Below are 14,896 nucleotides of genomic sequence, written 5' to 3' on the forward strand. Positions count from 1 at the left end.
AAAACTTAACATTTTAAAAATATTCTTTAAGTATGCTTTAAAAATATCTAAAATGTAAATTTGGCTGAGGTGTTTCTATATCTGAGTAGAACAGTTTGATAGCATGCTCCTGAGGGATCACGTGGGGCTTTCTGCTTGGGGTTAATATTTAGTGTTACAACTGTACTTTGGTGTTTTCTGCTTTGTTAAAACGACAAAAAAAAATCCTTCAGTAGTCCTAGGTCCAGGACTTGCTGTGTCTGACCCTGGGAAAAATGCCCCCCAAATTATTAGATTGGGTAGCAGTGACAGTATTTGAGTTCTGTTTCACAAAATCTTAATAAAGGATTGATATTCTATGATTTTGTTTTTATGATGATGGATATATGACAGGATTGATGTTCTCACAGTTATGACTTGATTCTCTAAAACTGTTGAGACAATTACTTTAACTTGTGTGGTTTGTTGTTTTTTTGTTTTTAAACAAGCTGAGTTTTGACAAAGCTATGAACCTTCCAACTTGAGGCTGCAGCCAGCCACCTCTTTTGTGTGTGTGTGTTGTAGAATCGCCCAAGGGAGGATAGTAACAGAGACAGTCCTTCTCATGAAACAGTTTCTAAAAACATTCCTCAGTAAGCTGTATGTTTGGTTACTTTCAGCTGTTTGATTTCTGTCTTTATTGCTACAATGTTGTATTGGCTGCCTGTTGAACAGTGATTGAGATACTTTTTTTTTTTTTTTAATAGCTGCTTTCCTCAGCTGCCTGAAGGACTAGCACCTTCTGTGTGCACTTAGGTCTGTGTTGAAACAGTGTAGGCTTCTTTAATAATATTTGAGAGTTGCCTGTAATGGTAGATAGGAGGTGAAAACTAGGAGACTGGAAGCAGAGCTTATACCAGACTGCAGATTTGACTCCTCTGTGGAGGAGGGTGGGGAGGGAAATCAGTGACTATAACCAAACCTTCCTCCTTCCTTGACTCCCCTGTCATCTCCAAGCTATCTATCCTCCCTTCTCTTCCTAGCTCCTATGTAATTACTAGCGTGGTTGTCTTTCTGGACAAGTGAGTTGTTTTGATTTGAGTTAGATAAAATACTTGTTTTAATTGTAGCTAGTGTGTAATAGCAGTTTCAGGGGACATATGGTGTTGGTCTCTTTTAAAGAGCGCAGACTTTGAAAAAGTATTGTCCTTCCACAAGGTGAAACTTTTGTAACTAGTAAAGTGCTTTTAAATTCTTAAAGGGGGCTTCTTTCCAATGGCTCTTCCTGTTAATTAAATATAAGGGTTTTGTTAAAACGGATAGTATGGTGACTTGTTATGAGTATATGGCTTTTATGTTACACATCATAAATGTGCCTATATACAAAAACTAATAACAATTTGCTCACGGATTTCAGGCTTTTGAGTAAGATGAAACGGGGAGGAATAGCAAGCTTATATATTATTATGTACTTTATTTTTTCAAATGTAAAACTGCTTGCAACTGAGTAGCTTTATAGTTCTGCATAACATATCTATGCTTCTTTTTAAAAAATATTTCTATACCTAGTCTTGCTCATCTTACAACTGTCCAAAAGATAAGATACATTACTGAATACAGTGACGCTCGAGGATTTCAGACTGAAGCCTAAGCTGAAAACAGTACTGTCAAATGACTGAAGTGGTGAGGTATTATGGGCATTCACAGAAATGGGCAGTACCCCTCTGTCATCTAAATGCTTCTGGTAATGATCATAATATATTCCTTATTTCTATGGCTTTTAAGAAAGAATCATGGCTACCTGCCTATATTATCATATTTGTTTAGAGTACTATTATTTTGTTCCATGAAATGGTGGATAATGGAGAAGTTTCTCAGATGATACTGGTATGATGATTTAACAGAAAGCAAATATTCTAGTTTACAGTGACGTGTAAAGGGAGAGCTATACTCCCTGGCTGCTCTACCACTTGCTTAGGAACACCTCACTCATATTTGGTTGTTGTTCTGAAATTCAATGACCGTTTTTATGCCAGCAGTGCTTACTTTTCTCTTTAGAAGAAACTCTTTACTAAAGCAAAGCTTGGCTGAAACTCTTGTTCCAAAATTTCTCTCTGTTTTGATGCTGCAAATTGAGTTTCCAGTCACAATTTTTTTTTAAATAAAATTACATGGTTTGGTCCTTCTGTAACAACAATAAGTAACTGCTGTAAAAGTTGATACTTGAGTTGCAGTATTTGCACAGAAATAAGAAAAATAGAGCAGAAAGAGCTGAGATCCACTAACTGTTCTGTGTCTGCTACAGTTTTGTATGCATAGAGCTAGGACAAGAAGAAAATCCTTTTTCCTTATCCTAAAAATAAAATGCTAATTTGCAACAGTACCTTTTCACTCATTCGCAATGTTGGACTCTATTAGGTGTGTCAAAGCAGCAATACCTTAGCTTAGTAATAGGAAGAACTGAGTCAGGTATTTGACATCATACTTTCCAGAAATTGTTTGGTGTGGGATTTTTCTTTTACCATATGTTGTGCTGATGGGAAGAATGTTCTTTATTAAAGATGTGAAACTTAAAGGGGAGGGAAGCCCATTACTTCAACCTCTTACCAAGCATAAGCTAACCATGGGTGGGTATGATATTGCTCTAGCAGTCCATTCTAGCAAAAAAACAGTAAAGAGCATCTGGATATGTTGTAGTATAAAAACATGCTACTGATTTTTTTCAAGTAAATTTTCACTGTTGACTTTGCGTCAGATACTAATGCACAGAAAATAAGGTGAACTAAGGTAGTGTTATGAGTAACCAATTCTATAGTTTACAGAAAGTTACAATGGGAAAATATATTTTAAATTATTTCTGTGGAGATAACCTTAAGTATTTCTAGGACTTTTAAGGTAACAGTTCAGTCTAGTTGTGATCACAGATTTTTGTGTAGTCCTCATTGAAGGTACTGAGAAAAACTAACTTTTCTGAAGACTGAACTCTCATGTGTGCTCCGAATCTTGTCTAATTTATATAGGCTGAGCATCCTTTTATATAAGGATAACTGGTTACTGGTTTTTAACTTAACTGTGGAACTGTGTACTTAAACATAAATGCTTTATTAAGATTCAGTTTAACTACCGCTAAATCATGTTGGCAGATGTACTTTTTTGAGGGCTGTGAGAGTGCTTGCAAAATTTTTGCTGTGGGGCCACATCCCTTCAGCACAAGCAACTATAGGAGCTGAAGTTGTCTTGTAGTGGATTACTGACAGAACAAATGCTAGGCAAGGAGTGAATGTTGAATTCTCCGTATTTGGAGAGCGGAAGTCAGAAGCTCTGCTTGTTTGCTTGATATTTTGTGTTGCTTATAGGTTGTATGTTTTAAATTTTTATTAGCATTTGAGTAACATTTGCTGAAAATTTCTGGAGTATGTCAATGCAGCATCATATCATGGTAGTAACACTCCTACTACCACTGGTAATGTTGCTTGGACCTTTTGTGTTTTCCATGATAATATCAGATTGTTTACTACTTGAGGAAGAAAAGGCATCTGGTATAGAAAAAATATCTGACACTTTAATCTTTTTTGATTAATCTCTTAAAGGTAATGAGGAGGCTTTCTAGGGCAGGGTAATCTGTGTAATACTGTTTGTTTTGTTTACAGCAGAAAGTAGATTGTAAAGAGAAGTGATAAGACATGGCATTGCAAATGTCAAAGATGTGAAACCATATGAGTGAGAGTAACTTGTATTCTTAAAACATAACTATCCCAGAACCTGCATGGCTAAACCTACTTGGTTAGATATGGATTCAGTAATGATGGAGCAGGGACATGCCTCTAATGTGGGTTTTCGTAGGTGTGATAAATGTACTGCGACCTGGGAGGGGAGTGAAATATGTAATTGGATTTTTGAGTGCTTTGAAGTTGTATCGTGGTTTCATCTAGGAACTTACAATACTGAGGACATGTAAACAAATATTCCACTTTCCACCTGGAAGGGATGGGGAAGCGGAAGTGGTATAAACAGGACCCCTCGTGAGGGTGTTTTTTGGTCAAAATTATTAAATTTTGTGGATATGTTGGTAGCATTTGTTAACTTGAGGGAAATTGGAATTTGTCATGTGCCTAGCAGCTTTCACTGTATAAATAAACAAGATCAATTAAAGGCATTCCTGTCTGAGTGAAGTCCTTGCAGCTTGGTTTTCTGTTCTTACTAGTCCGTGGCATTCATCGTACGTGCTATTCTTTATATTAACATTTTGTAAAACAAAAGAGACTGTAATTATATGAGATACTGTAATTTGGCTCTGTTCTCTTATGAATGCATTTGAATAGCAATTGGAGAGTAGATAGTCTAAAAGTATTCTGTGTCTACAGATTACTCTCAAATTAGTAAATATAATTTTCCTTTAACACAGATGAAGAAGAATAGTTCAATTCAGTCAACCTTTGCTTGGCAGAAGAATTAAAAAAACAAACAAAGAAAAACCCCAAAAACCCCACACCTCTCTAAACGCTATTTAAAAATTTAGAGAAGGAAAGCTTTTTCAGAACCTGCTGCAAATACCTGTAGATTGCAGGATGGTTGCAGACTAGTGCAGGTTGTGCTTACAGTTCTTTCTAAACAAGGTATCTTCCTGTACCAGAAACTAGGCTTGAGATATATATATATATATTTTAAAGTTGGATTTCTTTGAAGTAAATAAATAAATTAAAAAAATCTTCTATTTGGCATCAGAAATATTCTGTAGTAATATATAAATACACAATAATGTATGTGTATAGATTCAAACACGTATACTATGCAAAGTAATGTTTGCATTCTGATGTACTTTTCTGTTCTCATAGTTGTCATGCTCTGTTGGGAACAGCAAAGATCAGGTATGTTTGGATCTGTGAGAAATAGTGAGTATTGTTAACAGTTACTGCATAGACTGTCGGAAGATCATATCGAGGAACTTCCCCTAATTCTTCTAAAATCAATTTAATTGGAATAATTGTCATCTATATATTTTCTGGAGCGATAATTTGGAGAAGAGTTTAAATCTTACAAGTATAAACACACAAATTACTAATGCTGCACAGATTGTTTGCAATGATGTTGGATCCTGTCTCTCATCTCACTATGTTTTTCCAATGTGTAATGGTAAATACGATCCTCCAAAATGGTACTGTTTCAACGCACACAAATATGCAGAAGAACTTCAGCATGAAACAGATCTGATGAATGTTTTGTGATGTAGATGACTTTGCAGTGTGTAGTGCAGCTGATTGATATTTGTGAAGTTGGAGGGTTTTTGAAACTATAGCTGCTAGTGAGAAATAAAATGTGTAGCTAGTGTTATCTTTTCTACAGTGACTTTACCTTTTTATGTAACGTGTTCTCAGTCTTTATTTTCTTACCTCAGGGTTACTTGAACTTGTTAGTTTTGTCTTCTGGTGTATGTAATGGCCTCAATTCTACCTGTAGAACATATGAGTTTGAGGTGTATTTGAAGCTAAAATGAGTAATTGAGAAGGCTTGTGATTTCCTGGCTGTGAAACAAGCTCTCTGACAAACTTTAGCACCTTAGGGGTAGTTTCTGCCTAGCGAGTCTTGTGGTTTCTTGAGCATATTTACACAGTGAATGCTGTAATTATTTTTTCCAAGAGGGAGCTCATCCACCTGAATTCAAGCCCTCTCAGCAGACAGATACGTGTTGAATCTAAAAAGCTTTGTGTGGTGTTATGCTAGATGTTTTTAAAAGACAAGTGGAACGTCAGGCTGGGGAAGGGAATGTGGTGGGTTGGTGGAAGATGGAAGCTATACTTGTTTCTTTGCCAGGGAGGCAGTTCCAGAGTATCCTTGGGGGAGGATGATAATGAATTAAATGTAGGCAAAATGGAGCACTTAAGAGTTGCAGTGAGTTTAGCGATGGTGACTGACCTAGGTCCCTTGTAAACCTTGCCTATCTGCTTGGCTACCTACTAAATCAAGCTCTGAAAATGCTACAAAAATTTGAACTTCGTAAGATGAATGTAGTAGTTCATATCCTAATGGATTGCCAGCTGCTTAGAACCTTGTTATGAAAATCTCTTCTTTAAAACAAAGCAAAATCCAGCATTCCTTTCAAAAAGCTGTGTCAGAGCTTCCTCTTACAGTGTCTTCCAAAATGAGTCTTCTGTGAAAGGTTCCCTTCCTCCAAAGTGGCCTTTTCCTTCTGCTTATAGAGCTTTATTTTAAGGATATCATGCATGGGGAGATAGTTCTTGTGCTGACTGTAGGTGATCTGAATGTTTCTTTTTGGTTTGAGGTTTTTAACAAATATTACCAAGACAGATATTCTGTGCGGTGTGGTATAAGCTCTTTTTAGTAATTTGGGTTTACCAGAGTAAACCTGCTGCAAGAGTAGAAGGGAGTAAAGGGTTCTCCCATGTACAGACTAGGTATTGGTTTATCTTGTAAATCAGGTAAATTGAGGTCATGTGGCAGAGTAGTTTTGGAGAACTATTTAGATTGCACTTCAAAATGGAATATATTTAATTCAAGGCTTACTTGGAGGCAAGCATGTGGAGATTTAGGCACTGCTGTATAAGCTGATTTCCTCACTAGAGTCTTCAAGTGCTTAAAACAAAAGACTGGGCTGAGACAGTATAGGCTACTTCTAAACTATATGAACAAACACCTTCCAGTTCTACTTCCAGTATCTGTTTTTTGAATAGTTCTTCTGTGTCTCTTTATTTTTTTCCAGTCCAAGCCATATATATTTGACCGTGTATTCCAGTCAAACACATCACAGGAACAAGTATACAATGATTGTGCTAAAAAGATTGTCAAAGGTAAGGTGGAACAGCAACTTGAACCATAAGGAAAAGTCTCATATTTGTGTGGACTTCAGTGTTGAAAACTGATACTTCTGTTGTTCCCTTTTACCTTCTGAATGTTTAATAAAAGCCAATATGGATCACAGCAGTATAAAATCATCCTGCAGTTCAGCTGATGAATTATGTCAGTGCTTAACCTGCTGTTTCAGTGGATTGCAATGTTTGATAACATTTACCTGTCGTGTTCTGTTTTTTTTGCAGTTGTGTGCAAAAGATTGTTTGAAACAATAGTTTTGTGGTTTTGGTTTGTGTCCCGTCCCGCCCCCCCCCCCATTGGTGAAAACATCCTACAATGGCCTTTGTTTGGAGGAATACAAGAGGAAAGGAAACTTGTGAAATCATGTATATGCTATAGATTTTTCTAAGCTCGTTTATTTGATACATGGTTTAAGGGGGATTTTTTTAACCTGATTTCTAACTTCACAATTAAAAGTTTAAACATGAGTTATTGCTGTGCATGGCAGGGTGTACAGTTTCTCCAAACTTGAATTGTCAGAATTGGCCTAATAACGTCAGAAAATCAAGTCTTATCACAAAGAAGGTTATGCCACAGTAAATTGTTGTAGTAAACAGTTAGTTTCCTGGAAATAAAATTGATTAATTTCTTGAGGAGATCAGTAGTAAGTTCTAATTGACACAACTTTCAAAAAAACTTTTTAACAAAGCTTTCCCCTGAAATATCAACTATTAGTGACAAGAGAAGATTGGGTAAATGTAGGGGTGTTTTTCGATCATTAGAAAAGTTAATTGCTGTGGAAAAAATCCATGCTGCTGCAAATATTTAACCCTTTAATGAGTTAAATAGTGATCAGAAGTTTAGTCCTTAAAAATCCGAGTTAACTAAGAATTGTAATGCTGCCCCTTTCCTCCATGTAAAAACCTGATCTCTATTTCTCTGTGTGCTTTCCTAGGCAGTGCTACATCATGTGGCAAATGAGCTCTAGTGGTGGTACAAATGGATTACAGATACAATGGGGTGGCAAAGACTTCTCCATTTGGAGTATTTAATACGTGGTTATTTTTGGAAAATAAAAGTTTGTGTGCAGAATGTGATTCTACAGTAACTGACTTGTAAACAAACCAACCCACCAGCCCCTCACCCCTCAATCTAAAACTTTGGGTTGGTTCATTCATAATTTGAAATACAAGCCAAATTTGAAATATGGCCAAAGAGTAAGATGCTTGAAACTTATGGCATAGCCCATTCTCTTCACAATTGGACAATTAAACTTTCCTGAAGGCAGAAAATATTATAGCATTCTCGTGTATGGTGGTTTCTTCTGAGTTATCAAAGACTATCTGTTCAACCTGGCAGTTGTATCAGTTTCCTTTTTGTTCCTGACTCTGAAGTCCTGATTTTTCTGGTTGAAGGAACAGATGCTTCTAATACAGTAAACTTCTAAAATGCAGTCAATGATGACTTAATGCATTAAAAGGGGTAGGGAGGAACACCCTCCCTCCCCCCAACTCTAGCACAGAGTTCCCAAACACTGAATGATTTAACTTGCTGAACATTTTAGGAACTGCCTGCTTGCATTCTATTTCATTTGACTCTCCTTTTAAAAGAAGGAAATGAACCCTAATGAAAATACTCTTTCCCTTTAGATGTACTTGAGGGATACAATGGTACAATATTTGCTTATGGGCAAACATCGTCTGGAAAGACACACACTATGGAAGTAAGAAATCTTAAAATAATTTTCCTCTTAATGTCACTTTCATCTCTCTTCATCGCAATAGTCTTATCTTTCTGGAAATAAGATGTCTGCTTGTTTTCATCTTGCACTTTTATTTCCATTGCAACATTTTGATACCTGAAATGTTTTTTTTTTAGGACTGAGAATGGCAATTATTGTGGTTTTTAAGCCCTCAGTAGCAGGATGAGAAACAAGAATAATGTTCATAGTACATTTGCACTTCTAGTAGTTTGGGAGATTTCTGAGATTGTCCTTTTCACTCCTGGCAAATGCTGGGCCTAAAAGGATGGCCAAGACTTTCCTTCAGAGATAAAATAAATGCATCATACCCGTCAGAATTTTAAAACTAATTTGTCTGTTAACTGTTGTTTTACATTTGGATACTGTTAGTGATGTTGGATTCAGTATGAATGTTTAATTTTATTGTATCTCTTTCTAATAAGGGGAAGCTTCACGACCCGGATGGAATGGGTATTATTCCAAGAATAGTGCAAGATATTTTTAATTATATTTACTCTATGGATGAGAATCTTGAGTTTCATATTAAGGTAAACTTTTCTTCATTGTTACTTGTTCAATCTGCGTTAAAACTGGAAGTAGTCTATGGTTAAATGGATGTTCTGTATCTTTTTCAAATGCCTGTAACTTGGAAAATCTAAACGTGAGTTATTTCTGAAGTAACTGACTCTTCTTAAAGAAGAATTACGTTAACGCTTTAATCTTGTTTCCATTAAACATTGATGGTAGCTACCCTGATAACCTATGGCAGTGCTGATGGTGCTTGAAGCTTTTGATCAAAATAGTTTCTTCTTAAAGGTGTATTTTAGTTCAGCCTTAAGGACTTGAGCTAGATGTGGTATTATGTGGGACGTCAGAATAATCATGCTGGATCCTTCTGATGAAAAAGCAAAGCATTTTTACTTTCTGATGCTGTATCTTTATTCCCCTTCCCACTTCTAGGTGTCATATTTTGAAATATACTTGGATAAAATAAGGGACCTTTTGGATGGTAAGCCTTTTATTTATATTGAACATGGAAAATAAATTGTTCTGGAGAGAGATATAAAAAAACCCAAAAACTTTCTCGTGATACTAAGATAGGTATGCAGTATGCTAATAACCTATAAATGATAAGGGTACATCAAAATAAGAAAGCATGGAGCTAATCTATATAAATAATACTAAAGCTGCAGTAGTGGTCGTTTCATGCGTATTAAGTTTTTTTTATAAAGTGTTGCTGAGAAATAACATCTATGACTTGGATATGTGTTGTACACAGCTCATTCATTTTGCAAAGAAATCACATATACCTTAGCTTTAGAACTTTTTCTCTTCCAGTTTCAAAGACCAATCTTTCTGTTCATGAGGACAAAAATAGAGTTCCGTATGTAAAGGTGAGCATCAGTCTGATACGTTTTCATCTTTCACTCCTCTAATGTATGCCATTTACTTCTGGCTTGTTGGTGTGGTGGTTTTTTGCCCCTTTTTTTTTTTTAAGGGTTGCACAGAGCGTTTTGTATGTAGTCCAGAAGAAGTTATGGATACTATAGATGAAGGAAAATCAAACCGGCATGTAGCAGTTACAAGTAAGTATTATCTTTGTCTCCCTTTAGTGCTTTATCAATTTGCTTCTGGTATGCCTTCAAAAGTAGGGAAGACAAAAGTAGTGAGCTAAATAATTCAGGTTTTTGAAAGGGTGTAGCTTAAGCAGTTTCAGCATGTCTTTCAGAAACAAGTATTTCAATTCATTTCTTGTTATATGTTACTTAGACTTGGATTGAAAGGAGAGAGTAAGTGATCAGTGAGGAGCTCTGAATCATTGGAGAAAAAAGTGTAGTCCTGCATTAGGAATCGCACAAAATCCCTGTTTGTTTCAATTAACCTATGAATCTATAAGTAAGGCACTGTGGCTTGTCTACAGTTTGGCCATTCTGTTGCATATTCTAAGAAAAGCTGGTCAGAATATATATTCAGACATGCTCCAGATTTAAGGAGCATCCTAATGTTCCAAGCTTTTTGGCCTGTGGCATGCAACTGAGTTGCAAGGAACCGTGCCATAGGTTTCCGAATTCCCACAAGAAGCAGGACTAGGAAGTGACAGAGGGTTAAAAAAAAAAAAACAACAAAAGACAAGGAAAGATGGGGTGCATGCAAAATAATACTTAGGTTCTTAGCAACTGAAGTGAATGTCAGAAATCTGAGAGCCAGTTTGAGGGTGAGTTTCACAATCTTCCTGTGTCTAGTTCTTTATTCAGGAAAAGAAAGAATATACAGTCATTAAGAAAATAAAATATTTTTCTTTTAAATTCTTTGATTGAGGATCAAAAATAAAAATACTGATGTTCCTTTTAAGGAATGACTCAGTCCTGCACGTCCACTTCATTGCTCCTAGGTAGTAAGGTTCTGAAGTGGGGACCAGACTAAGTAATGGAGAAATAGCAGAAATTTGGGTAGAAGGATATTATTCTATCTTGAGCTGCTTCTGTGGCATCAATAAGCTGGCCCTTTTAGGCCTGTGAGGGATTTATGGTTAAAGGGAAGAAGAAATAGGCAGACTTTCTCATCCAGATTGCAGTCAGCTTAAATTTTGTTAATGAATTAAAATCATACTTTAAACTCAGTAAGTCTTGTTTACCTTGCATGTTTCACAGCAGAGGGAGCAGGAGGTATTTAAACCAGAAAGGGGTGAAAGGTTATGGCCATCTAGTTCAAATTTTCACAAAAGGATAAAATGTGATACATTGTGATACATACAGAAAAAAAGAATGTTCTGTATATCAGAATGTAAATGTGCTTTCTGTTCTAATAAAGTAAATTAAACGTGTGAAATCCATAGTTGACAGGCTAACAAATGTTATCAGTGAGCTTATGTGGTATTAATAGAAGCCCAAGGGAGACTGGATCTTTGTTACTCGATTAGACGATACCATTGGTTTTGCTGCCTCTAGTTTTATTGTCATTGAGAGATTACTCTGTACAGTTTCATTAGCTCTAGATCTGTTGCTTCACTGTGGGAAGATACTGTTTTGTTAAGTTAGTATGGTTGTACAACTATTTTTGACAATTTATATATTTTGGATTATAGATATGAATGAACACAGCTCCCGAAGTCATAGTATTTTTCTCATTAATGTAAAACAAGAGAATACTCAAACAGAACAGAAACTAAGTGGAAAACTTTACCTTGTGGACTTGGCAGGTAGTGAAAAGGTAATTCTAAATTTCTTTTTCTGCTCTGAAAAACTCCAGTTATTCTTTACAATCAAATATGTTACATTAATGTAATACTGATTGTTCAGTTGTCACCTCTGAAGTGTTTTAATTTGGACTTTGAAATGTGGTTTCTGAATCCTAGTCTGGGTTGGCTATGAGATACTACCTCTTTAAGCTGATCTGCATTTCTGCAGTGAGGGTTTGTAAATATGGAATAGGGTGGGGAAATAGGTTAGAGTTTAGTCTCGGTATCTGTGAGAGCAGAAAAATGTACAGGTGTGTTGGGTAGCCAGGTACTGGAATAAAAAGAGTTTTATGGATGTGAAATACCTGAATTTTCTTATTTAGTGGGACCAATTTTCTTAATTTGAAATTCTGATTAACATTGTTTAAAATGACAGCTTGCTTTCCTGTGGCAGTGGTTTAAAGCAGGGAAGGAAATATGTACCATTTAGCTTATTCTGTATCACTTAAAGACTCTAATTTAGCCTTTTAAGAGCTGGATTTATGTTCTTTTCATCTTTGCTTCTGCGGTAATCCACATCTTTTTCAGTCCTTTCTGCTTGCTGTTGTCTTTCCTCCTGTCATTGTTCTATGGCCTTATTGTTTTATCTGATCCTGTGTTTATTCTGAAATGTGTTTCTTAGTAGTGGTCTTTCTTTCTTTTTTTTTAATGAGAACGAAATGAAGCATTGAAGTGAGAACAACGTTAAAGAAAAAGGCTGGGTTGCAGGTCTCCTTTCTCTGTAGTTTTGTTCCTTTCACTGTTTATGTCAAATTTTGCTTTTGCGCTTCTCCCAGTCTTTTTGAAATACATGAGGTTTTTTGATGCCTTGTCTTGGCTGGGTTTAAAGGGTTGGGTTTAGTTGTAGTCATGACCACAGCTTGGTGAGAAGAAAACTAAGGGGAGGGCTATAGAACTATTAAGTAAAATTCAGCCCTCAAGGCAGAAGAGCTAAGGTAAATAGAATGGTGTCAGGGTAGATTTATTTTTTCGCATTTCTGCTGATACCTGCTTAAGTTCCTAGAGCACTCACGTAGGTCAGATTCAGCCTCTAAAATCTGTTCTCACAGATTCTTGCTAATATAGACACTCCGCTGTATTTTGTGGGGGGGTGTGGTGGGGGGAGAGTGGTAGTGTGTGGTTTGTTTGGGATTTGATTGTTGGTGTCTTTGTTGTTGTGGGATTTTCTTTGGGTTTTGGTTGCTTGTTTGTTTTTATTGTTGTTTTTCTGTTTTGTTTTAAGGATGACCTCTGGACAAATGTATCTAGACTTTCTTATTAAGACGAAGTTCTAACTCTTGGTTTGATATTGTAAATTATTCATAACACTTATCTGCTTTTACTTTAAGGAATTAAAACTTTTTGACAAACTTCAAACAACTTTTGAAGTTGTTTTTGATAGAAGTTTTTAACTATACACTTATCTTTTATGAAAAGGCATACTTTGCAGGGAAAATATGCACTTCAGTTTAAAAAATTGGAAACATCTTCAAACACTGAGTTTTGAATGAAAAATTGATGGTGAATCAGGGAAAGACTCTGAGGAGGAGTTTGCTTATTCTAATCCAACTTGTTTATGAGTAACTCAAAGTCAGGAAGACTGGCTTAACAGCAGGAAAATTACTCAAGTTTTATATTAAATGTGGAAGGTGTTTTTTGAAGATGCATTTAATAATTTACTGAAATATTGTATAGGTTAGTAAAACTGGAGCAGAAGGTGCTGTGCTGGATGAGGCTAAGAACATCAACAAGTCTTTGTCTGCTCTTGGAAATGTCATCTCGGCTTTGGCTGAAAGCAGTGTAAGTGTTCTCTTTTGTATTTTTGTTCTTCAAGGTTAAAAGCTTGCATCTCTGAAAATGATATTATGCAGAAATTCTTTACTGATCTCAGGGATATGCGTGGAGTCTTTTTAAGCTAATGCAATTGCATCAATGCATTGCAAATGGCCGTTACTCTTGTACTGTATTGACACTGATGATTAATAAAGTTACATTTCATGTTGAGGGACCTAAGCATCATACTAACAGTTTTCTTGTACTCTAGAAGTTACTAAGCATAGAAGTACAATTTTATGTCATCCCATGCATGTTCAGTCTTGTTTTTTATGAATTAAAGTAGAATTTAACGTCTTTCTAATGAATTATACCTAGAAAAAGCATAGCTCTTATTTCAACAAATTAAATAATGTGTCTGAATAACTGTGACTGATTTGTTTAACAATTTTCTTGTTAGACTTATGTTCCATATCGTGATAGCAAAATGACCAGAATCCTTCAAGATTCACTAGGGGGTAATTGCAGAACCACTATTGTTATTTGCTGTTCTCCGTCTTCATACAATGAATCTGAAACTAAATCTACTCTTCTGTTTGGCCAAAGGTGAGTAAATGACTTAGTATTTTGTTCTTACTATGCTTGGGAATAAATGCAGAATGAGAAGTAAGTAAGTTACTCTGTTAAGATTCCTGAACCAAACTAATTGGAATGTTTACTTTCTGTAATTCTTCAGTGCACACATGGCTAAGTGTCGTGATCTGTTGTATCTATATAAAAATCCTTAAAGTGGGCAGGATCCTGAAGACTGTGTATTTCCAGGAAGACAGCGTATAGTTTGGTACAAAATGCAGTTTAATGTGTAGTCTTGGAGGGTAATTAATACTTTTTGGGTTTTTTTCCTTTCTTTCTTTTTTTTTTTTTTTTTTTTAGTGGAAGGAGGGAGGAATGAGTTTTGCCCTGTTAAGTTGAATCCTTTATGTGCTGGGAGAGCCTGTCCTCTGACAGCCTTTTTCTGACAGTGTGCTGAATTACATCTTCTGTTCTGTTTCCTGTATCTAGCATTCCAGTAACATTTGAGTTAATACTTCTAAATTCCTGTGTCATTTGTAATTGAATTCATAAGTACCCATTTTAGATTTGGTATTTTGTTAGGTATCTCTTCTTTGCCACTCTATTAATGCTTCATCGTAATACTCCAGTTCCTGACCACTAGATTTAGTAACTTCATTTACTGGAGCGCATTACAAAAGCTGTCAGCATTTCACTTAGTTCATTTGGTCTTCTATGTTAGTGTACCTCTTCCACTTTAGTTCAACAAGATAGTTTTCTACTGGTCTTTTCAGGGAAGATTTTTATTATGGAAGGTAGACTAGATGACTTCAGAACTTCTTAAAAAC

General features: G+C 35.9%; 1 protein-coding gene across 2 annotated transcripts in view; it reads left to right on the forward strand.

Moving 5' to 3' along the window:
* The window catches only part of KIF5B (kinesin family member 5B), a 42,240-nt gene that overhangs the window by 1,922 nt on the left and 25,422 nt on the right, over nucleotides 1–14,896 (forward strand). For both annotated transcript variants that reach the window (XM_075492512.1, XM_075492513.1), the window contains exons 2-10: nucleotides 6,677–6,764; nucleotides 8,415–8,488; nucleotides 8,950–9,054; nucleotides 9,467–9,515; nucleotides 9,845–9,900; nucleotides 10,005–10,092; nucleotides 11,592–11,716; nucleotides 13,419–13,523; nucleotides 13,957–14,102. In XM_075492512.1, coding sequence (XP_075348627.1) covers nucleotides 6,677–6,764; nucleotides 8,415–8,488; nucleotides 8,950–9,054; nucleotides 9,467–9,515; nucleotides 9,845–9,900; nucleotides 10,005–10,092; nucleotides 11,592–11,716; nucleotides 13,419–13,523; nucleotides 13,957–14,102 — 836 coding nt within the window. The remainder of the gene's footprint in view (nucleotides 1–6,676; nucleotides 6,765–8,414; nucleotides 8,489–8,949; nucleotides 9,055–9,466; nucleotides 9,516–9,844; nucleotides 9,901–10,004; nucleotides 10,093–11,591; nucleotides 11,717–13,418; nucleotides 13,524–13,956; nucleotides 14,103–14,896) is intronic.

The sequence above is a fragment of the Mycteria americana genome, chromosome 2 (assembly GCF_035582795.1).
Source record: "Mycteria americana isolate JAX WOST 10 ecotype Jacksonville Zoo and Gardens chromosome 2, USCA_MyAme_1.0, whole genome shotgun sequence".
In the NCBI taxonomy this organism is placed as follows: Eukaryota; Metazoa; Chordata; class Aves; order Ciconiiformes; family Ciconiidae; genus Mycteria; species Mycteria americana.